The sequence below is a fragment of the Protopterus annectens genome, chromosome 2.part0 (genome assembly GCF_019279795.1).
Source record: "Protopterus annectens isolate FY-2018-M chromosome 2.part0, PAN1.0, whole genome shotgun sequence".
NCBI classification, from domain to species: domain Eukaryota; kingdom Metazoa; phylum Chordata; order Ceratodontiformes; family Protopteridae; genus Protopterus; species Protopterus annectens.
The window spans coordinates 221,878,913-221,904,177 of record NC_056728.1 but is presented as its reverse complement, the minus strand read 5'-3'; the positions used below and the strand labels follow the sequence as shown (position 1 = coordinate 221,904,177).

General features: G+C 45.0%; 1 protein-coding gene across 1 annotated transcript in view; it reads left to right on the top strand.

Moving 5' to 3' along the window:
- Nucleotides 1-25,265, top strand: part of BOLL (boule homolog, RNA binding protein) — a 2,224,369-nt gene that overhangs the window by 1,146,435 nt on the left and 1,052,669 nt on the right. Inside the window, exon 6 of the mRNA XM_044060305.1 lies at nucleotides 23,841-23,968. Within this exon, the coding sequence (XP_043916240.1) occupies nucleotides 23,841-23,968 (128 nt within the window). The remainder of the gene's footprint in view (nucleotides 1-23,840; nucleotides 23,969-25,265) is intronic.

Sequence of the window (25,265 nt, the reverse complement as noted above, 5' to 3'; positions counted from 1 at the left end):
ATATATATATATATATATATATTTATATTTATATATATATATAGTTTTTTTTTCTTGTTAGATTTTGCCTCTTAGTGTTTCCCATCTAAACCCTTGAGAAACCCCCTTTTTAAAAACTATTTTACTGTAGTTTTTCAGAGTCCCCCCCTCCCCCCACCCGTTAGGGTAGCGTTGATTTTTCTTATATCTAATCAGTAGTGTTTTTATTCTTATTCTACTATTTTTTTCTACTTGATAGTGATAGTTAAATATATTTAGTAGTATTATTTATATTACTATTATATTGTTGGTGTTGTTAGTTTTTTGTTTTTTTTTACTAGTGTGTGCGTGTGTGTGTGTAGTGTTTAAAGCACTAGTTACCTGTTCCCTTGGTATCCTTTTTTTTCTATTTTTCATTATGTCTAAGGATACTAAGGTCTCAGATTTCAAGAAGTGTGACTCGTGCTGTCAGAAGATGTCTCTGACAGACGGTCACACTTCTTGTGTGTATTGTTTGGGCCCCCTAAACCTGCAGGACTCTTGTGCGGTCTGTCATGCCTTCAGTCCGAGAGTCCTGCAGGAGCGTAGGAACAAACTTATTTTGAGGGGCTTGCTTAAGCCTGAAGGGTCCCCGACTAAGCCTTCGTCGGGTAAACCCTCCAAGCCCGCTAAGACGTCAGCTCCCTGTTCTGAGCCGTCGCCGAGCAGAGCTTCTGCCTTCTCGTTGGTTCCGGCTGGAACCGACACTTTCGAGACCTCAGTTGGCTCCAGCCTTAGTATCGGAGCCTTGTGTGAGCCAAAAACAGTTGAGGTCTCCCTCTTTGGAGTCCGTTCGTTCAGCTCCAAGGTCTCTGTTACTACAGTTGGAGCGGAGCCATAGGTCCCACTCCTCTCGGTCCTCCAGGCTGTCTGATCACGACCTTGAGAGGGTGGTCAGTAGGCTCTTAAAGTCGCAGGCACTGGCCCAAATGTTGACTAGCCCTTCTCAACAGACTGTGGCTATCCCTGTATCTTCATCAGTTCCTCCTCCAACTCTACCACTGCGTTCGGAGACGGAGCTCGTTGGGGCTCGAAACGTCGGAGCCGATACCACACATTTTGGCTCCATCTTCGGCTCCGATATCTTCATTGGTTCCGTCCATGGAGGGATCTGGGTGTCGAGACTCTCTCGTTGGCTCCGAGGGGCGAGTGGCAGACCCTTGTTCGACCCTGTTCTCCCTTTCGGTGCCGGAAGGGGTTCTCATCTCTTCGGTGCAGGGACCTTCCTGTCTGCCTGATAGGGGCGCCTTTGAGGTCATGAGGAGCGTACTGACTCCTGGGTTGGATCCATGATCGGCCCCTTCGGCTCCTCTCCCCATGGTGCCTGCTTTGGTCTCTGTCCTCCCTCCGGACCCCAAGCGTGGAGAACAAACGCTCCAGGTCGCCCCACTGAGGGTATCTTCCTCTTCCGAGGCCTCCCCCGATCATTCGGAGGAGCCACCTTGGAAGAAAACATGTAAGAGGAAACATGTTGACTCCCCCGAGTCAGTCACGTTTAACACCGACTTGGAGGATTCGGAAGGGTCCCCAAGGTCCCCCTCTGAGGATGTCTCCTTTTCAGACATTCTGGAGATCCTTAAGCAGAGGGGGGATTGGACTGCCCTTAAACCTTCCGAGGACAAGTCGGTGTACCTGGACGCGTTTGGTTCTCACCCTTCCACCTCCTGGGTGTCTCCGCCGTTTGACCCGTTCATGGAAGTGGTTGCTCGGAAGGCGTGGACAGCCCCGGACTCAGTAGAACCAACTCCCCGTAGGCCCGCTAAATTTTTTACAGCCCCATCGGATAAACAGTTTCTAACTAAGGGAGTCCCAGTTGATGCCATGGTGGTGGCAGCGGCCACTAAGAAGGAGTTGGCTGACCCTTCGGTGCCTGTACATCCTTCTAATAAAGAGTCTAGGACAATGGACAAGTACGGGAAGCGGATGTTCTTTTCAGTGACCTTTGCTATGCGGTCGCTGAATTATCTGTGCCATTTCACCCGAATTCAGAGGGATCTTCTCAAAGAACTGGGTGATACCCTTCAGGATCCATCGGCTGCGGGATCCCAGGATAAGGTTAACTCCCAGCTGCCGACCTTAAGTTCCATAGTAAACTCCTCCATGCGGCTCATTTCTTATGCGGCCAGTGGTGCGAGTAGGGCCGCAGGTACAGGTGTGGCTTTGAGAAGACACGCCTTGATGCAGTTATGTGACTTTGCTGACCCCTTTAAGGCGTCCTTCACAAATACCCCCTTCGATGGTTCGGCTTTGTTTGGACCACAGGTGAAGGATACAATTACCAGGTGTGAGCAGGAAGGGTAAGATTCTCTCTGCCGTGGGAGTCTGTTTTTCTACTCCCTCCAGACCATTTCCCAAAGGTCAGAAGAGTGGAAAAATGTGGTTTCGTAAACCCCAGAGAGTCGTGCCTGACACGCATGTTAATTTTTTCTCCAAGGGCAGAGGAGGAAACAATAATAGACACCGCCATAGGAGCAGAGGGGGTCCGCAAAATCAGAGTAGCAGAGAATCTTTCTCTGACAAACCCTTCCAGCACCCCTGAGGGGCTGCCCGACTGTCCACCTTCAGAGGCAGTCGGGGGAAGATTGTCACTGTACCCAGAAGCCTGGCAACTCCTCACTCAAGACCGATGGGTACAGTCTATCATATCCAAAGGTTACAAAATTCCCTTCGTCCGCACCCCTGTACAAACAAACAGATCCCTTCCAGATTTCCCACTCGCTCTAAGGGATCAAGCAGTTCTAGAAATTTCAAAACTGCTAAGAAAAAGAGCCATCCAGCCAGTCCCAGCAGACCAGCAAGGATCCGGAATTTACTCAAGGTTCTTTTTGGTACCAAAAAAGACAGGGGACTGGAGACCCATTTTGGATCTCAGCAGATTAAACAAGTCTGTTCAAAGAACGAAGTTCCGGATGGTCACGCTCCAGTCCATTCTACCCTTCTTGGGTCAGGACAATTGGATGTGCTCCATAGACCTTCAGGATGCGTACTACCATATAAAAATGGACAGGCGTTCCAGAAGGTTTCTCCACTTCCGGCTGGGAGCCAGTCGCTATCAATTCAGAGCCCTGCCCTTTGGGCTCACCACGGCCCCAGGGTGTTCACCAAATGCATGGCAGTGGTTACGGCTCACCTGAGATGACGGGGATTCCAGGTGTTTCCATATCTAGACGACTGGCTCCTTACTGCTTCCACCAGGCATCAGCTGTTGCAAGCCAGGGACTATACCATTCAGACTTGCTCCGAGCTAGGTATATCAATAAATTTCAAAAAGTCTGCATTGTTGCCTTGTCAGTCTATAACCTTTATAGGCACAGAATTAAATACAAAAGATCTATCTGCAAAACTTCCTCCAGACAGAGTATCAGGCATTCGCCGACATGTACAGATCCTACTACAGTGCAAGATGATTCAGGCCAGATTTGTACTAAAGATACTGGGTCTCATGGCAGCAGCGATCATTTTAGTCCCCCTGGCTCGTTTTCACATGCGGGTCCTCCAGTGGATGCTGTTTACCCAATGGTCCTTTCAACAACTTCCAATGTCCCACAGGATAATAATCACTCAAACATGCAAAGACCACCTGGCTTGGTGGATGGTCTCCCCTCTAGTTCTCCAGGGCAGACTGTTTGTTTTTCCTCCTCCTGTTGCCACGGTGACCACGGATGCCTCCCTGATCGGGTTGGGGTTAGCGTTGCAAGCTCTTCAGGACTCTCTACCTACCGGAACTATTGCAGTTCAGACAGATAATATGTCTGTAGTGTGGTACATCAACAAGCAGGGCGGAACCAGGTCCTATCCCTTATGTCGAGCAGCACTCAGACTCTGGTAGTGGGCGATCTCTTCCCAATGGTTTCTGATAGCAACACACATCCCCGGGAAGTCCAACGTCATAGCAGACAGGCTAAGTAGAGCCATTCTCATGCCTTATGAGTGGTCTCTCAATCATTTAGTAGCAGACAAGATTTTCCGCAGACGGGGTCAACCTTGCTGAGACCTTTTTGCAACCCCTCTCAACAGCAAGTGCGAAGACTTCTTCACTCGCTTTGCCCTCCCCGGCCATTCCCCCAGAGATGCTGTATTACACGATTGGCCCCGGAGTCTCCTATATGCATTTCCGCCTTTTCCCTTAATTCCCAAACTGATTCAGAAAGCGACCGCTTTGGGTCCCAGGATGATCCTCATTGCCCCTTACTGGCCTCGACAAATTTGGTTCCCATTCCTGCATCGTCACCTACTGGAGCAGCCCTGGAGTCTGGACCCAGTGCCAGACCTGTTGGTCCATCAGTCAGGCGGGCTGCACCAATCCCTTCAATCTCTCATCCTCACAGCTTGGTTGCTCCACTTCCAGCCCTAGCCAGGCTTCCGCATATTTCTCAGCCAGTGCGTGAAATCATCCTTTCTTCACACAAATCTACTACCAGAAAAACCTATGCTAGTAAGTGGAGACGTTTCTCCTTCTGGGCGGAGGCCAGAAATATAGATCCTTTTACAGCCCCTGTCCACAGTGTTCTGGAATTTTTGGCAGAGCTTTTTCAAGCGGGCTCCTCTTCTGCCACCATTAGAGTCCAATTGGCTGCTATCGCTAATTTTCAAGCTGGCCTGTCAGAGACCAGCATCATGTCCCATAAACTTTGTAAAGCCTTTCTTAAAGGGACTGTTTTGCTGAGGCCTCCGGTTAGAGATCCCCCGTCTCCATGGGATTTGAATCTGATATTAACTTCCCTGATTCTCCCTCCTTTTGAACCTGCGGCCACCTGTTCCTTAAAATTGCTCTCTTGGAAATCTGTCTTCTTAGTAGCTATCACCTCAGCTAGAAGAGTATCGGAACTTCAGGCCCTCTGTATTCGTCCTCCCTATCTTGTTTTTCACAAAGATAGAGTTTCACTCAGAACTTATCCCTCCTTTTTACCCAAGATTCCTTCTGAGACAAACCTAAATCAGGCCATTGATCTTCCTGTCTTTTTTCTAACTATTCAAACAGAGCTGATCAAAAGCTGCATTATTTGGATGTTCACAGGCAATTACGTTTCTATTTATATAGGACAAAACAAACTAGGAAGTTGGACCAACTCTTCCTGTCCTATGCTGAGGGCAAGCAGGGCCTGCCAGTGTCTAAAGTATCTTTATCTAGATGGTTGGCCTCTTATCATTTCCTTCATTTACCAAATAAGACATAAAGAACTCCCTACAAAACCAAAAGCTCATTCCACCAGAGTGTTAGCTACGTCAGTAGCTTTTCAAGCAAGACTTCCAATGGAATATATTTGTGCTGCAGCCACATGGGCCACTCCTCATACCTTTATTTCTCATTACAAGTTGGATATGACCTCCAGGAATCAGGCTGAGTTTGGTTCCACTGTGCTCAAGAGTCTGTTCCGATGAGCCACCAAGGGCTAAGGTGCTAGGGACGCTGTCCCATCCAGCAAGAATGAAGGCGAGATTGACAACTTAACATTAAGAAGTTATGTACCTACCATAACGTACCATGTTAGTTGTCTTCTTCTCGCCTTCTTTCTTGCGTCCCACCCGCCATCCCCCTAGCCTAGACAGACCGAGATGAATCCTTCTGAGGCCTTATTCCTCTGCTTGACTATTTTCTAGGTTATGCCCTCCTCAGGTTTTACCACTGTAGGTAAACTTTATAGTAGGGACAGGGTGTCCCCATGGTGTTAGCTATACCAAACGAGATCTGGGTATCTGACGTCTAGCATTGTGGGATAGGGGGAGGGCCTCGAGCTGGTAAATAGCTCTCGAGCTTTAGTATAAGGCAGAGTGGGAGCCGAGGATCGGCTCCGAACCCATCCAGCAAGAAAGAAGGCGAGAAGAAGACAACTAACATGGAACGTTATGGTAGGTACATAACTTCTTATTCAAGTACAATTTATCAAGGAGGAACACTCAAACTTTCATTCTTGGCTCTGATTCTTCATTTATCCTCCTAATCTTACTATTGTATCAGAAATTGCAAATGCATCCATTGCCGTAGTCATAAAATCCCAGCTTACTCTGTTGAATGCTTTCTCTGCATCATGACCCACCAACAACAGCAATATTTTCTTACATTCTTTTCTCAAATGTTTGCCTGTCCCCTACAAAAGCACACTGATCCATAGCGTTCAGTTTTGGCAACACTTTTGCCATTCTGTTAGCTAGTATAAACACAAACACTTTATAAACAGGGTTTAAAATTGTGGTAGGTCAGTCCCTCTAAAGAATTCACATTTCTTCTTAACTATATCTCTTTCTCTTTTATTTCTACCTTATTTTTAAACTCATTTTACATTTTTTCCACTCAATAGCTATCCCTAGGGAAAGAAATGTCTATTTTCCGTAATAACTCCTGAATAATTTCCACTACCCATTTCTTGAATTAATTTCTTTTTTAACAGGTATGTGGGATGTGTCTCAAAGCTTTTCAATTAAATACACTATGTTCCAATATAATACAATTTCTATCCAGTCTAGCCCAGTTATTGTACCTAAAGAAATAATAAGTAAATGTCAGTGTTTCTACTGCTGAATTCACATCTTCCATACCAAATATTTTCATAAGTTTATACAGAAAGGAAGACTTTTTTTCTGTTTTCCCCTTGTAGTACCCCTGCTACATCATCGCTATTGCAAATCAAGTTCCAGTCCCCACCTATAAGTAATATTTTCTGCAGAAAGCTGACTGTTTCTTTTAAAAATTTTAAGCTCTATTGTAGTAGTATTTTTTGGTGGAATATAAGTTCATGCCAGTGTAATCCACTTCCCTAGTCAGCAGCCCATTAGTAGCACAAATCTATTGTTTTTGTCTTTTTTCCCTTTCTTCTTTCACTACAGGAGTCCTTCTAACAGTCAGTATTACTCCTTTTTTCCTTTGTACCTGATACTCTACTGAATATCCATCCTAAAAACATTTATTTGTCAAACTCACATGATCATTTTATTTATTTATTTATGTATTTATTTATTTTACAGTATGTTTACCATGATAGTCCTTTGGGCCAAGGAGCACGTTTTCAATGGAGTCCTGAGGAGAAAAGTTCCAAACAATGACAAACAAGTGATAAAGTAATTTAGACAAACATTCAAAATTGTTACAAAGTATATAACATGTATAAGATATGTAGAATACAATGAAAAATATACTAACAAAAGAAATAATATTCAATGCCGCTACAGGGTAATCAAAGGATTTATTTATCTGTAAATATATTTACATGTATAAAAGTAACTTTTTGAATGTGTCTGTTCTGGCATTGTTATTTGCACTCTGTATTTCTTAATATCATTCAGTCGCCTCACAGTCAGACGCTGTCCAGTTCGATTCTCAGCTAGAACGTCTTTTACGTGGAGACGCGCGTGAATGGGTGTACCTTCGTTGAAGGTTGTACGTCAGGGCTGGCAACTCGGCACGTAAAAATCAACTACCAATCATTAGCGGACCGGAGTTCCGCTGTGGCTACTCCTAACCGGGAAAAGCCGAAAGACACAACAACACAGCATTTCTTAATATCATTCAGTACTTGTTCCTTTTTGTTTATACCTGTAAAGCCTTTTACATTCCAAGATAATATGGATGGAGTAGCCATTATGATAAACAGTTACTGTTTCCACTTGTTATACATGACAGTTTTTTTTAAATATATATTTCTATAATTTGTCTTACATGCACACACTAATGTTTAGCAGACTGATCTTTTATGTAGTTGTTTCTTCTCATCTCCCTTTGAACCAGTGCCACATTTTTCAAGACTTTTTGCTTTAATGAAAACTCTCAAACAAAAAAATAAGTACATTCTGAGAACATTCTGAGAACACCCCAATCCCCTGTTAACTCAAAACAGACACACAACTGTATACATTTTTAACAATTGAAGTTTAACTCTCCATGCTTCAGCATCTGTCTTTAGAAGATTTCCCTGGGTATGTAACTAAAAAATTTCAATTGATTTAAAGTCAAGAATACTGAACTTCCTTCTAGTTAGAGAGGTTTTTATGCTAAGCAGGAGCGTAAACAATGGGATGAAATAGTAAATTAAAGCAGGGAGTGTCTATGATTTTTCAAGTACGTGAGTACTATAAGTAATATTTCCTGCAGAAAGCTGTTTCTTTTAAAAATTTTAAGCTCTATTGTAGTAGTATTTTTTGGTGGAATATAAGTTCATGCCAGTGTAATCCACTTCCCTAGTCAGTAGCCCATTAGTAGCACAAATCTATTGTTTTTGTCTTTTTTCCCTTTCTTCTTTCACTACAGGAGTCCTTCTAACAGTCAGTATTACTCCTTCAAATTCCTCTACTCCTCAAACAGTATTCGTGGTGACCCTGTTTGGGTCCAGGCAGTATTGGTTGTCCCTTTTTATGGACTTGACCAAGGGCATTTATCACAAGCTTCCTCACTGTCTGGACCTACTCGCACAAGATGAGGAGTTTGATACACACCAGTCTAAAACTTCTTGAATTATGTGCCTGGATTCAGATACCTTTTGGGCACCTCTTTTTAGAGGGCTTGCAGCAGGTACGAAAGGAGGCATGAAATCCGGCTGCTAGAACATCTTATCTTAAAGTACAGAAAAATTGTTTTAGTTGGTGCTTACCCAATGATCATGCCCCCCCCCCCCCCACACTTCTTTTTTTGCAGCACTGGTGCTCAGATGTTTTTTTTTTACTAGCCTCTGGCCTTTGTAGTACTTTGTCAAAGTTCATCTTGTGGCCAATTCAGTATGTCTACCCATGGATCCATCTCCCTTTTCAATGTTTTGTAAGTAAAACAGTTTATGATAGGAATGTTTCACATAAGATCACCTTACATGTAGGTTATTCAGTCCTTTCTGCTGGAAAAGTCAATCGCATCTGTTTTTGGACCTGCACAGCAGGCAGATTTTAAGGTTCATTACATAACCATTCTTCCCTTTGCACTGATATCTGAAAGATGATTATGGAAGCTGCAAAAGCTCTCTTGGTAGATTATCTCTGTGGAATATGGAATCAGTAGGAACAAATGCTTCAATTCATGCCCAAGATTGTTTTGGTTTCTTTGAATCAGGGCATCAGTTTCCCAGTGTCTTATTATAATTTTCAAATTATAATTCTCAAAGCCATGCAGAACAGATTATTCATACTATGGGCATGCATAGGCAGCTCTGGTACTGTATTGATGTAATCAAGTTGTTATTTCTTATGTTGGGACTAAGGACAGCCTGTGTCAAACAGACTGTTTCTAGTTGGTTGTCTTTGGCTACTGGCTTTTGTTAAATCTACCATTATAAACCACTTCCAGGCAGTATTAAGACACAGTCTGTCAGGGCCTTGTCTTCTTTGATGGCTTATTAGAGAGGGGTAGACTCTAGAAGTTTTCTAGACACAACTATGTGGTCCTCTGTATATACTGTACAAGGAATTACATACTGGATTCTTTTGTCTAGATCCAGGACTGGCTTTGCTAGGACCATTCTCCAGGGACTTCATCAATATCCTTTTTCCTCTTCCCATCATTGTGGAATTTGGACAACTTCTGTTATGATTAAATGCAGCTTACACAACTGTACTTTCTGTGGAAAATGGGATGCACAGAATATATAAGCCATAGTATAGAGGGTAATCTCAGGCTTTTTTTCGGAGTGAGGGAGACTTGTTAGGAGTATTTCTCATATACTCAGAAAATCATAGAACGTTAAAAAAAATTAAAATACATTTTGCTTAAATGTTTTTTAAAGGTACCTGATGTGCTGTTACCTGTTATTATTTTGTAGTGGTCTGTAAAGTGAACTCAAACTGATCTGGTAAATGAGTGAAGACTGTGAAGCTTCTGGTACTAAATGAGTTAAGACATGGAGGACTAAATATTTTGCAGTTCCATTTTAACTGTTCATTATTGTAAAACTAACACTTCATTTCATGGAATTTTTTTTGCTTCCACAAAGACTGTCCATCAAACCTCTTTTGCTAGCCCAGTGCCTTGACCTGTAATTTCTACCCTTGGCGGATCCACCCTTGTTCCCATGCCAGAAGGGTTATCCTTCTGGGAGAGGTCGTGCTTCTTGGAGTTCCTGTCTCTTTGTCTAGGCATTAACAAGCTAGATTCCTTACCATGCAGGATGGTGATATGGGCTCAGCAGAGGAATGTCATCTGTCCAAAGAGGGTTTTTTGATGGCCTAACTGTCTACCTGTCTCCCAGTGAGACAAGCTGTAAAAGAGACATGCTAAGTGCATGTTACACTCATGGCTTTAGGATGCACACTCTGTCCCATCTGCTCCATCCCAGTTCAGCATCAATATTTCCAAGTCCCAGCTTGAGAAAAGATGTTCAACAGTGTCCCACTCTTCTTGATCGGCAGACCCATCCTGTCTTTCACTCTGTAAGGTTCCCAAGCTGCCAATTAATTTCTGGTTACCTGGCCATAGTTAAGGTTTTATGCTTATAAACTGCTAGAACAACAGATTTATTAGAAGTTACAAGATGTTTTGGCTGCCAGTATGGCAAATTACCTTTTATGTTTAACAAATACTTCAGTGAAAATAAGGTAACAATAGACTGCATGGCTCCTGCATCTCTAAAGCACTGTGGTTCTTAATTTTATTTCAGCTTTGCTTCTTGGGATTTTTACTTTAAAACAAAAAATATTTTTGGCTAGGTAAAATATTAAAACTCAAGTCGAAAAAGTGTACATAAAGTAGAGACAAGATGTCAAGTATTTCATATTATCAGAAAATTAAAGTTCATGTTTACAGGTGTGAAGCAAGCTTTTCTTTTCAAACAAGAAGGTGCTCACATACATCGTTGTACATGAGAACACTTGTATGTGAAAAGAATAGTATATTTTTCAACCTTTAAAAAATACAGAGTTTTAAAAATTGCTTCCAGATGTAGAATACTAAATGTAGTGAGCAGTGTTTATGGCATTAATATTCTTGGAAGGGCAGGGGGCTGTTATGTCACTGTGGGTTCCTGCTCTAATTTTGCTGGATTAGTGTAGATTAAGTAATTGTAAATCAGTTATGTCACTAATGAGTGATTAGTTTTTTGCCAAACTGTTAATTTAACTGTTTGGCAGTTATTTAAGTAATTTACAATTACTTAACCTACACTAATTCAGCATAATTAGTGTTGCAACCCAGAAAACACGGCTCACTACATTTGGTCTTCTGTGTTCAGTAGCAATTTTTCAAAAAAAAACATTTATTTATCAGAGTGTGAAACTACCTTTTGATCTAATGTCTTTTCTGTCTGGGTTCAACCTGTGGGCTGTCAGATTTGTCTTAGATCCAATGCTGAACCCCCCCTCACGCCAACCAGAGCTACCTCAGATCTTGTTTGCTGCCATTCCGGACTGCATGTTGGTCATGTGCTTCATTGATTGTGTCCTTTTTATGACAGTGTTTTGAGAGTGTTAGTTTCCCCTACCCTATTTTTTTTGTATTTGTGTTAGCCTGTTAGAGTAAGTGTATGTTGTGTTAGTTGTAGGTTTAGTGGTTTGCTTAGTAAGTTGTTTCCTGATGTTAGGGCTGTTCTTGTAGCATTTTCTCTGTGCATGTTAGGATTAGTTTAGTTAGGTGTAGGTTAGGTAGGTAATATGGATAAAGGTTTTAAAAAGTGCATTGTGTGTGTGGGCATAAGGTCCCATCTCAGGCTGCCCATGAGCAGTGCATTTGTTGTCTCAAGGTTATTCAAATTGAGTCCCCTTGTGCTATTTGCGACGGCTTTGGCTGTCATGCCATTAACAAGAGGAGGGTGAAGTTGATGTTGAAGTGTCTGCTTCCTTCAGGTGACCCTTTTTAGCCTCCTCTAGTGAAGGAGAGAAGTTGGGTCAAAAACAGGGTGGTAAGGACCCTGAAGTCTCTAAGGGGGACCTTACGCAGTCATCTCACTTTTCTGCTGTATCTGCTTCTGATCCGCCAGATCTGAAGGGCCCACGACCCTTGGATCCCTCCATGACCTTGACTGTGCCATCAGCTGGAACACCTCGGATTTGGTCACCTTCGGGTCAGTATCTCTGAGCTGATGTCTGTTGGCTCCCCTACCTCAGAGCCAATCTCCTGTGGCTTTGTTACTTCTGAACCAATCTCCTTCAGCTCCGGTTGCAGGCCTGACCATTTCCCTGCCATTAACAGGCAGAGCCCTTTCCCGGCAAGAGGGGTTCCTTCAGGAGAGGACCTTTTCTCCCTTTTCCCCTTCTGCTCAGCAGGAATTTTTATTGCAGTCCTTCCTATCTCCACCTCAGATCTGAGCTTCCCTGGCCTGGATCCATAAGTTGGATGCATTACCTGGTCAGCGATCTTCCAAGCCTCTCTTGGTGGCTTCCTCTGCTTGGTTATCTTTGTCCATTGGGAGCTTGAAGACATCAGAACTGGAGCTGTTAATGGTGTCCTTTGTAAAGGTACAGAGTTAGGCCTTGACCCATCAGGTGCAGGCCCTCACTCCAAAACTTCTGCTTCTCTACCCTAATTCATCCCTCAGGCACCATGGATCCAAGGTCTTTGGAACTGATTGCCTGATGGCCTGGACAATCTTGACTGCAGCAGTGTTGGAGCCAGGTGGACCTTTGGGCCAACAGGTCAGGGTGGGGTTCTGCAGTTTTGGTTCAACGATTCCTGTTTCAAGGGTCTTCCCTTCCACTTGGGGTCTCTGCTCTTATTAATTTGGCCCAAGTCTCAGCATTAGGACAGGGTGGAGTGGGTCAGGATTCTGCTGGTTCTGGTCAGCCCGCTTCTGTCTCTGTTTTCAACATTGTAGAAAGAATGTACTCCTGTCAGGAGAGGGAGTGGTTTAGTACAACTGATGTCCCCCCCCCCTTCCATGTCCATGCCTGTAACAGGGTGGGAAGTTTAGGGTAAGAGGCAGTGCAAGAGGAAACACTTGGACTCACCTGAAGAGTCCCACATTGAGGACACTGATCTTGAGGAAGTAGAGGGGTCCCCCAAATCCCCCTGTGAAGAACCTCTTTCGTCAGTATTTTGGAGCTCCTTTGGCAGTACAAGGGTTGGACTGCTGAAAACCCATCTCCAGAGGAGTTGGTATTTTTTGAGATTTTAAGGGTAGACCATCCACATCCTGGGTGGTTCCTCTTCTGGCTGCACTAATTGGACTTGGTGTTCCGGAGGATGCGGAAGGATCCTGATATGGTGCAACCGATTCCCAAAAAGCTTGACAAGATCCTCATCCCTTTTAAGGATTGGCAACACTGGAGTGAACAGCCTACCTTGGATGCAGTTGTCGTAGTGCTGGCCACTAAAAAGGACATTTTCAAGGAGAGTTCTTTGATCCATTCCCTGAATTCAGTGCCTCAAGCATTGTATCACTCAGAAGTGCACCTACGCCTCTGACACATTTGCATTGAGGGAGTTGAACTTTTTAGCTCACTTGGCCAAACTTCAGTAGAACATTATATCAGAGGTGTCAAGAAAGGTTAAAACACAGCAGACTCCTGAGTCTCAGAAGACTCTGGAGACTCAGCTGTCTACTGTGCAATCCATCACTAACAAGTCCATGCATTTGGCTTTGAGCGCAACTGATGGCACTTCCCAGGCACCTGGCTGCAACATCACTGTGTGTTGCCATGCTTGGATGAGATTGTGTAATTTTATGGACTGCTTTAATTTGTCCTTTATCAATTCCCCATTTGATGGCCTGTCACATTTTGGGTCAAAAGTTCAGGACACTTTAACCAGGAATGAGCAAGAGGGAAATAAGTTGTCTGCCACTGGTGCTCGTTTTGTTAGTGCTTAATGGATCTTCTCTCAGAACAAGAATGGGAGAAACACCTGGTTTTCAGGAAATCACAGCATTGTTTTTTCAAAAGGGCTCCTTCTGAGTGTTCCCCTGATGGAAGAGGGGGCAACTACAACAGACACCATCCTCATAGCAAGGTCATCTACAGAACCAGGGCTTCCTTGGAGGCTTCTACGGGAGGCCCTTTCAATGGCCTTGAAGGTTTGCCTGACTGTCCTGCTGTGAAGGCAGTTGGAGGTTGACTGGCAGTACACCTACAAGCTTGGGAGGTCATAACCTTGGAGACATGAGTGTTAAGAGTCATCTCCAGAGGCTGATCTATTCCATTTTTACATGTTCCAAGTATAAATCCCAAGTGCCTTCCATAAATTCCACCCCACCAGAGAAGAGCTGTAGCCATTGAAATTCTGCTAACAAATCAAATCATCCAAGAGATCCCACCAGACCAACAAAGATGCAGGGTCTACTAAGGGTTCTTTTTGTTTCCAAAGAAAAACAAGGACCTTTGACAAATCCTAGATTTGAGCAAGTTGAATCAGTTTGTGAAGCAGACCAAGTTCTGGATAGTCATTGTGTGGTCCATTCTGCATCTGTTGAGGAAGGATGACTAGATGTGCTTGATTGATCTCAAGGACGCTTACCATTATATAAAGATTGCGAGGTGGCCCAGGAGATTTCTGCACTTCTGGCTGGAGGCTGATCTTAACTGGCTGAAAGCACTGCCATTTGGTCTTACCACTGCCCCCCAGGTGTTCACCAAGTGACTGGCAATAGTAGCAACCTTTCTAAGGCTGCAGGGGTCCAGGTCTTTCCAGAAAAGGATGATTGGCTCCTAACTTCCCCCATGAGAACATCGCTAGTCAGAGCCAGGGACACCTTACTTCACCTGTGTAGTTCCTTAAGGATCACATTTAACTATCAAAAAAACAGTCTCCATCCTGTTCAGACCCTAGAGTTTACAGGCTGCCATTTAGACATTGCCTCTCAGATTGTAAAACTTGCAGAGTCTCGAACTTTTGGTGTCTGGCAGGTTCCTTGCTGTCTTACTGGAAACTTCCAGCTTATCTTCTTCTCACGCTCTTGGGCCACATGGCGCCCACCATCTGTTTTAGTTCCCATGGCCAAGTATCACTTCAGGACATTGCAATGGACTGTGGCAGTACAGTGGTTGTATGTAACTCACTTGACAGACTTTGTTTTTCTGAACAATGTTTGTTGAGATGAGATCAAGTGGTGGTTTGTTCTTCCCTCTCCTTGGGCTGAGGTCATTACAGATACCTCTCTTCTGGGATGGGTGTTGGGGCATTTCGAAGGGAGGACTATCCAGGTGACCTGGTCTGCTATTAATACCAGCCTGCACACCACTGTCTTGGAGATGAGGGCGGCCCTCCTCATGTTGCAGGATTTTCAGGACATTTTCCCCAAGATTGAGATTTTTGTCCAGATAATATTTCGGAGGTCTGGTACTTGAACAAACTGGGGGAACCTGTTCTTACACTGTTTTTCTAGAGACCATGAGGGTATGGCAGTGGGCAGTTTTGTCTCAGCTGTTTCTGCTTGCAAAGCACATCCTGAGGAAATCCAACATCCTAGCAATCAGTTTGAGCAGAAACCTTCTCCTTTCTCAAAAGTGGTCTCTGAATTTGAGGGTTGCTGCTTAGATTTTTCAGTGCTGGGGCACCCCATATTGCCACCTGTTTGTGTCCCCATCCAACACCAAGTGTGGTAGCTATTATGCCTTAGTTCTCCCTCAGGGACAGTTACTCTGGGATGCTGTCCTGTATGCTTGGCCCCCGTGTCTTCTATAGCCATATCCCCTGAATCCATTAATAATAATAATAATAATAATAATAATAATAATAATAATAATAATAATAAAACTGTTTCTTCAGAAAGTGACCTGTGGCAGAGGGGCTGTAATCCTCATTGCCCCCTTTTAGCCTCACCAGGTGTAGTCCCCCTTTTCTTGGCCTCTTCTGATATACTCTCCTTTTTGGGTCTAAATCCATTTCCCGGTCTGATTTCTCACCCACCGGGCCTGGATCCACATAACCTTCAAATGCTGTGGTTAATTGCATGGATTTTCCAGTTCCTTTGATGGCCAGAAATCTGAAGTTGTCAGACAGAGTCATGCATGCCTTAGCTTATTCCCAGTAAGATGTATGCAAGTAAGAGGAAGCATTTCAGCTTGTGTGCTAACCCTCAGAGCTTGGATCCTTTTTCAGCACCATTGGAGGTCATCCTGGACTTTCTTGCAGAGTTATTTTTAAGTCAGGGTCCAGTTATTCGATTATTAAAGTGCAATTGGCAGCACTGTCAAGTTTTCACATTGATAGGGATAATGTGTCATTGGCTGCCCTTAAGATCTTGAAGCTTTTCTCAAAGGATCTTTTTTGCTTCACCTTCCTGTCCAAGACTCTGTCCAACAGTAGGACTTGCTTTTTCATGCTCCAGGTGCTGGCAGCTCCTCCTTTTGACCCCTCTGCTGCTGTCACCTAGAAGTTCTCATCTTGTAAGACTCTTGTTCTTGGTGATTATTACTTCCAGCAAATGTGTGTCACAGCTGCAGACCCTCTTTTCTGTCCTTCCACACGTGGTCTTTTATCAAGACTGTGTCACTTAGAACAGATCCTGCTTTTCTGCCCAAGGTGGTTTCAGAGAATAATTTGAACCAGTACATTCATCTGTCAGTATTTTACCAATTTTTCCAACAGGAATGAATTTCTGCTGCAGTGTCTTGATGTCCATAGGCAGTTGAGGTTTTATTTGGACAGAACAAAATCCTTCAGAAAATCTAATCATTTATTTGTTTCCATTTCTAAGACTTGATTGGGTGCACCAGCATCTAAGGTCACACTAGTCAAATGGCTATTTCATTGTATTTTCTTTGGATATAGTTTGAAAGGAAGACCTTTGCATCACAATCCCATAGGTCATTCTTTCAGAATTATGGCTACATCTACAGTTTTTGATATGCAAACCTGCTTTGAATGACATCTGTGCAGCTGCTAGTTGGGTGGGTCATCACACATTCGTATAGCACTACAAACTGGATATTCAGTCAAGTTCTAGAGCTTTGTTTGGTTCCACTGTGTTGTACAATATCCTTCAATAAGACCGCCCTAAGGTGCTTTGTGGCTAAGTACTCTGTCCCACAGGTTGAACCCAGACAGAAAAGATAACTGGGTATGAAAGTTATGTACTTACCATAATGATAGAGCAGTTTTATCTGGTTCAGCCTTCCCCCTCTTCTGCCCCACCTTTGCAACGACTTTCTTGTTCAGGAGATGACCGAGTTGGGGAGACTGCTTCTCCTCTTTTCTTGGGCTTTTTAGTCTCTTGTTTTTGCTCTTCGGGGTTGGGTCCTGAATTTTATGTAGAAAGAGGGGCAGACTTGATCTGAGGTAGCGCTGGTGGAGCAGGGGCCTGTGCGTAGAGGAGTTGGACTTCTGTGTGCTGAGGTCTTCAGAAGTTGACCAGCATCAGGTCCAAGTTGGATCCAACAACTAGCAGGTTGAACCAGATGGAAACAGACAACACAGATCAATTGTTATGGTGAGTACATAACTTTTGATCTGAAGTATTTGACTTCATTTAGGTTCATAGGTTCATACTAGGCTATCTGCCCTAGGGCATTTATAAGCCTAGCCCAGAGTTTTGTGGCTTTCGCCACCCACCACTTTTTTGGTCATCAACCTGTGGTATTCAGATCCAGATCGGATCTGAGACGGCCACTTCACCAGCTTCTGGTATGAGCTCCAAGCTCCTCCCCTTACCCATAATACCCCTCCATCTCCTTCCTTCCCTCAGATCTCGTTTGCTGCTTTCTAAGCCCAGCAGAGTGGTCTCGAGCTCCAGGCATTTGGTGGTTTTTGGTAAGTGTTTTCCGCCTTTTGCTAGTTAGTGTTCCCTTAGATAATTTTCCCTAACCTCCCCTTATACTCGTATTGGTTGTTGGGGGAAAAAAAGTTAGCATTCTGTGTTCCCTGTTTTTCCCTCTCCCAGCCAGTTACCATGTTAGTTTGTGTGTGTGTGTGTGTGTGTGTGTGTGTGTGTGTGTGTGTGTGTGTGTGTGTGTGTGTGTGTGTGTGTGTGCAGGGCCTTATTAGACATGGCTGAGGTTCCCAGGCCTGTCTTCAGGAAATGCACAGAGTGTGGCCACAAGCTCTCTCTGGCTGATGGCCACACTGTGTGCATTGTCTGCTTAGGTGCGGCCCACCTTGACATGGCCTGCGCTATCTGCACAGGGTTCAACCCTAGAGCCCTCAAGGACTGGCAGGCTAAGTTGATGATGAAGGGCCTCCTTTCGGAGTCGGGGACTGCTGTTCCCGTTTCTTCTTCTGTGGTAGTGGCTGCTACTGTAACTTCTCCTCCGGCCTCCAGGGCTCAAACCACCATTTCCAAGCCTTCAGACCCGGAAAAAATACAAAAGGACAGTCTCAAGATACAATCCCCTGACCGCTCGGCTCATTCAGGGCCACCAGCTAAATCCAGAACTCCACCTAGGCCCAGTACCCCTCGGCTCCGTTCTCTGAGGTTTTCACCGTAGCCGATGGTGTCTCGGCCTTCCTCTAGGGCCTCCCCTCACCAGCACTCCTGGCCGGTGTCGGTGGCTTCCTCATCCCATTCCACCCACACCTTGAGTGAATCGGAGATGGACAGGATGATGCAGAAGTTTATCCGTACCCAGATCCAGATGGGAGTCTTGCCAGCCCCCACTCCCTCCAGCGCGGGGAGCTCACAGCCCTTCTTTATCCCCATCGCTCCTTCTCCAATCCGGCCCTTGGTTTTGGAGTCCATGGATCTGAGAGCTCTCGGAGTCAGAGAGCCGGCACTGATGGTACCTCGACTCTGGCCATGGCCTTGAGCAGTTTGGATCCGTTTGTATTGGATCCGAGCTCTTAGAGCCATAGTCTCAGTGTCGGATCCCGGGGGGGGGTCCTGTCGGCTCCAATCTTGTCGGAGCACAGGCTCCCCCTCAGCATCTTGGTGCATGTGGACTCTGCTCCGACTCCCCCATTGGATGCGAGGAGAGCGGCTCCATTGCTTTTCTCTCAGGGTGTCCGCTCTCCATCGGCCTTTGACATGGTGGAGAGGGTCCTCTTGAGTTGGACGAGGCCTCTGACTATCTCCTTTTCAGAGTCTGCTCTGACTCCTTCAGTTCTGGGTACGGCTGCAACCGTCCTGTCCTCTGAGGGACAGCCCATGCTTGATATGCCCCAGGGAGCACCCATTTGGGAGCAAACCCCTGTTTCCGAGTCCCCCACTGAAAGTCCCACTGGGGAGATACCTCGCAAAAATACATGCAAAAGGAGGCACCTGGACTCCTCCCCAGAGTCCCTCACCAAAGACACCGACTTGGAGGAAAGGGAAGGCTCCCTCAGATCACCCCCCCAGCGATGTCTTCTTTGGAGACATAATGGAACTCCTTCACTGGGGGGAGGGCCCGCCCCAAAGCCAACCTGGGATGAGTCAGTGTTCCTGGAGACTTTCTGCACAGGCCCATCTACCTCCTGGGTGTCCCCTCCTGCGGATCCATTAGTGGACCTCATTACAGTGCGAGCTTAAAAGGAACCGGACACCATGGAGCATATTCCAAAGTGTCCTAATAAAATTTTGAGTCCCCCCCTCTGATAAGACCAGCTGGAGTAAGGGATCCTCAGTAGACGCTATGGTGGTGGCAACCACCACCAAGAAAGAACTGGCTCAGGAGAGTTCTATGGTTCATCCTCCGGACCAAGAGTCCAGGATGGCGGACCATCTGGGGAAGCGAGTTTATGTTTCAGCTACCTTTTCTATAATGGTGCTGAATTATTTGGCCTACGTTATCTGACTACAGCATGACCTGGTCAAGGAGGTGACTGAGTCACTCATGGAGTCCATGTCGCTGGTGGATAAGCAAGCATTCTCCGCGTGAATGGTTACTCTCAAAGCGGTTTTGAACACGTCCATGCACCTCCTTTCTCATGCCACAAAAGGAGCTGCAAGGGCTGATGGTTCCGGCGTTGCCATGAGGCTTCATGCCTGGCTCCAGCTATGTCAGTTTAAGGCGTCATTTGCTAATGCCATTTATGATGGTTCTTCTCTGTTTGGGCAGACCGTACGTGACACACTGGTCCAGAATGAGAAGTACGGGAAGATACTGTCTGCCATCGGGTTCCGCTTCTCTACCCCTCAAAGATCCTTCTCTAGGAATCAGTGAGGGCAAAAAAAGATGTGGTTCTGAAAGAGTCAGTACTCCCGGGACATTCAGGACTCATCTTCCCCCAGAGGCAGAGGGGGTTACGATAGACGCCGGCCCAGAGGCAGAGGAGATCTGAGGAATTTTGGGTCTCGAGAACCTTTCTCGGACAGGGTTGCGCGACAGCCCTGAGCGGTTGCTCGACTGCTCATCTCTGGAGGCAGTTGGGGTTGTCTTTCACACCTAACGGCGTGGGAGTCCGTGTCAACAGACCATTGGGTGCTACAGATCATATCCAGAGGATGTTCCATTCCTTTCATACTACCACCTATTCCCCCAGAACACCTCCCAGACGTTCCACCTGCACAAAGGGAGGTTGCAGCACTCGATATAGAAAAACTGCTAAAGAAGCGAGTCATCCTGCCCGTCCCCCCCAGATCAATCTGGATTGGGCATTTATTGCAGGTTCTTTTTAGTGTCAAAAAAGTGGAGGTACCTAAGACCTATCCTGGATCTTTCCACCTTGAACCTGAATGTTGCCAGAGAAAAGTTCTGGATCATCATGCTCCAATCCATCCTGCCCTGTCTGCAGGAGAAGGATTGGATGTGCTTGATAGACTTCCAGGACGCGTGCTATCATATAAAGATGCACAGATGTTCCAGGAGGTTTCTCCGCTTCCGGCTAGGAGCCCATCTTTATCAGTTCTGACCCCTCGCCTTTGGTCTCACCACAGCCCCCTATGGTGCTCACCAAGGTCATGGCAGTTGTAGCGGCTCACCTGAGACTTCAGGGTATACTGGTCTTCCGATACCTGGACGATTGGCTCCTTGCTGCCCCCACCAAGTGCTTACTTTGTCAAGCCAGAGACTATATTTCCTGAGGCTAACCAGTCAATTGGGGATCACAGTCAACACAAATCATCTCTGTACCCAGGTCAAATGCTAGAATTCATCGGAGCAAGATTACACACTATCCAGATGAAGGTCTTCCTCACCTCGGAGAGAGTTCAGATCTTACGTCTCCACATGTCTCTTATTATTCAGCCTCATCTTCCCTCTGCGGAGGCAATCGTGCAAGCTCTTGGTTCCATGGCAGCCACCATCATGCTTCTCCCCTGTGCCCGTCTTCACATGTGGGTACTTCAGTGGACATTAGTAGTCCAGTGGTCCCTCTTAGACCTGCAGTTAGCTTATTTGATACATATAAGCAGGACTTGCAGTGAATCTCTCCTCTGGTGGATGCACTCCTCCTACATAGTCGAGGGATGCCCCTTTATTGCAACCTCTCCTCAAGCTACGTTGACCACAGATGCCTCCCAGATAAGGTGGGAGGGGGGCATTGCTCGGGAAGGACAGTCCAAGGCACGTGGTTCCCGAATGAGACCAAGTTGCATACCAATGTCCTAGAGATGAGAGCGGTCCTTTTAGCATTGCAGGCCCTTCATGCCTTTCTCCCTCTGGGAACTATTGCAATACAGTCAGACAACATGTCTGTAGTCTGGTACATCAACAAGCAGGGAGGAACCAGAGCTTACCCCCTTTGTCGTGAGGCCATGAGAGTGTGGGAAAGGGTGATTTCCACCAGTCGGTTTCTGGTAGCAACGCACATTCCGGGACAGTCCAACATACTAACGGACAAGCTGAGCAGGACTATTCTGATGCCTTACGAGTGGTCTCTGAATCCTTCTGTAGGGGAGCAGATCTTCCTAGAGTGGAGTCGGCCTTGCTGCGATCTCTTCGCATCTCCTTCCACTGCAAAGTGCACCGAGTTCTTCACTCTGATCCCCTCGCAGTGGGAAACCCCCAGAGACGCTCTAGTCCATGTTTGGCCTACCGGTCTTCTCTATGCTTACCCTCCGTTACCTCTCATACCAAAATTTCTTCAGAAGGCCCGCAGGTTGGGGAGCACAGTGATCCTCATTGCCCCATTCTGACCTCGACAAGTCTGGTTTCCCTTCCTTTGGTCTCATCTTCTACCTCCGCCATGGATCTTGGATCCAATACCCAGTCTTATCTCTCATCCCTTGAAGGTTCCTCATCCAAACCTGGTCAGTCTGAAGCTCACTGCTTGGCTGCTCCAGTTCCATTGATAGCTAGGACTACCGGTTTATCCTCACCGGTCAAGACTATTCTGGTGGTGGTTCACAAATCATCCACCAGGAAACTTTATCATAGTAAATGGAAACATTTCTCTGTTTGGGCCTCTCAAAGGGACTCGGATCCTTTCACAGCTCCAGTCCCAGTGATATTAAAGTTTTTGGTGAGAATATTTCATCAGGGCACTAGCTCTTCTGCTGTAAAAGTCCAGCTGACTGCCATTTCCAACTTTCATACTGGGGAAAATAATGTTTCTTTAGCCTCTTCTAGACTGTGCAAATTCTTTATTAAGGGTACTTTTCTTTTAAGACCCCCGGTGAAGGATCCTACTCCTCCTTGGGGCCTCACTTTTGTCTTACAGGCTCTGGTTTCTTCACCTTTCGAGCCCACAGCATCTGTGGACCTTCAGTTTTATCATGGAAAACAGCCTTCTTAGTGGCTATCACCTCGGCTAGAAGGGTATCAGAACTTCAAGTGTTATCTGTCAAAGCTCTGTATATGATCTCCCATAAGGATAGGGTGTCTCTCTGTACCAATCCTTCCTTTCTTCCAAAGGTTCCTTCTGAAAACAATATGATCCAGACGATTAACCTTCCTATTTTCTTTCCAAATATTCAGAACAGGGGTGAATATAAGTTACATTTCTTGGATGGATATTGACAGTTGAGGTTCTACCTGCACAGAACTAAGGCTTTTCACAAGTCCAGTCAGTTGTTTGTTTCATATGCTAAACCCTTTCTGAGCAAACCAATCTCCAAAGTGACTACTGTTCGATGGATTTCTCAGTGTGTCCTTAAGGTGTACTCAGACAAACACATTTCTCCTCCAGGTCAAGTGAAAGCACTTTCCACCATGTCCATGGCTACTTCTGCAGCTTTTTGGTCCAGGGTGTCTATGGATGATATTTGTTCTGCGGCTACTTGGTCCTCATCTCACACCTTTATTTCACTTTGCAAACTAGACATGGTATCTAGAGGTAGAGCATCCTTTGGCCCAGTGGTGCTTCGGAATATCCTTCCATGAGGGCCACCCAGGTGTTTGGTAGCTGAGGACTCTGTCCCACTGGTTGATGGGGGTTGGGAGGGTGGCCTAATGATTAAGGTGTTTGCCTTACAAACACAAGGTGCAGGGTTTGAGTCTCACAAGGGATAATTGGCTAGGCTTAAAATGGCTCGCAAGGGCAGTTAGCCTAGTACTAACCTATGAACCCTATGAACCTATGACCAAATGAAGTCATCTCCTTCAGATAAAGAAGTTATGTACTCACCATCACGTTTCATCTGAGTAGTTGTACTTCATTTGTCTTCAACCGTCTGTCCCTCCTTCCCCCTGACCTTATCTGTATTTTTGTTACTCTGGTATGTAGGAAAAGACACCTCTGTGGTTCTCCTGTTCATGTTTGTTAGGTTGGTGAATAACCTGTTGTGGTAAGGTCTTATTGGGTCAGGCTTGTGTTAGGGTGCAGCAAACTCGATATGAGGGAAGGATGGAGATGGAGGTGTATTATGGTAAGGGGAGGAGCTTGGAGCTCAGATCAGAAGCTGGTGAAGCATCTGTCTCGGATCCGAACACCCACAGGTTGAAGACAAATGAAGTACAACTACTCAGATGGAACATTATGGTGAGTACATAACTTCTTTTTTTTCTATAACTTTTTTTTTATATACAAAAGCAAAAGGTCGTTTCACACCTTTAAAGATGATCTTTAAGAATATTTTGTGTGCATTGCATTTTCAGCTTAACGTTTAGAAAATGTGGCAAGCCAATGATGTCCTGTTTCATTGCAGGATGTTTTTAGTATGCAATAATTAGCTTACTGTATTTTTTAGGTTGTAGTGTTATGCCTGCAGCTGGAACAATGTATTTGACCACTTCCACTGGCTATCCGTATACGTTCCACAATGGAGTAGCATATTTCCATGCTCCTGAGATTACATCTATCCCTCAGCCATGGTCTGTAAGTTAACTGTCTTTTTGTTCCTTTTATGAAACAGTAAGCATTGTTATTACTTAGGACAGTCTTTTCAAGCCATGTTGTATTCCTTTGAAAACACTTGATCTGGTGTTGTCATTTTTCCGGTCTGTATTATATATTCGAAGTTTCAAAACTTCGAATCCCATATGTTCGACAACATATGATCGAAGTTTGAAACTTCAAATGTATAATAAAACATCAAAAAAGAAAGAAAGAAAGAAAAAAAAACTTACCTTAATGCTCCGAGAAGGGGGGCAAGCCCCCCTGCACGCCCCACCCCCCTACTTAAATATACCAACTCCGAGATTGCACTTCAGTGCAGAAAAGAGAAATTCTCCCATTCTGCACCGTACGGCACTGTTACATTTAACCTTCGAACTTTTCAAAGTTCGATCATATGGTGTCGACCATATAACATTCGAACTTTGAAAAGTTCGTTCATGTAATAGGAACCCCAATTTTCATTCATCTTCAATGTATGGGACTTGGATCCAACCCTTGGATCTGAACTTGGCCGCTATTTCAGCTCGTGGAAGCCTATAAACTCTTGAGCTCCTCCGTAGTCATGTGACTGTGGTCCCCATTTCCCTCAGATCTTATTTGCTACTCTTCGTGTCCAGACGTTGTTGTTGACTGCTCTTGAGTTTCATTTTCAATTCAAATAAATCTTTAAAAAAACTCCTTTTCATTTTTCATCCCGTTCTATTGCTGTTTCTCTCCCGTTTGGTGGTTCATTGTTTTCCCTCCCTATCCTTTATTTAGAAAAAAAAAATCTGTTGTAATATACAAAATATTCAAAACTATTTTCCTTTAATTTCCTTTGCGTAGCGATTGTGTGTGTGTGTGTGTGTGTGTGTGTGTGTGTGTGTGTGTGTGTGTGTGTGTGTGTGTGTGTGTGTGTGTATGTGTGTGTGTGTGTGTGTGTGTGTGTGTGTGTGTGTGTGTGTGTGTGTGTGTGTGTGTGTCCATGAGTCCATAATAGACTGTCTTTTTTTATATCTGACATTTCTCGTGACCACTAAAAGTTGTTTGTACAGTATGCTGGAGAAGAAGTTTAAGTGCACTAAATGCGGGCACAAGATAACTTTTTCTGACGGGCATTCCTTGTGCATATACTGCTTAGGTCTAGAACATCTGAACAAGCAGTGTGATATCTATGAGGCCTTTTATCCTAGGGCTCTCAGAGAAAAGAAAAACAAGTTGATCCTTAAAGGGATGTTGCCCTCTTTTTTTTTCGCAAGCCTTCTCTGGAGTCCAAACATCTTCTTCAACTAAACCT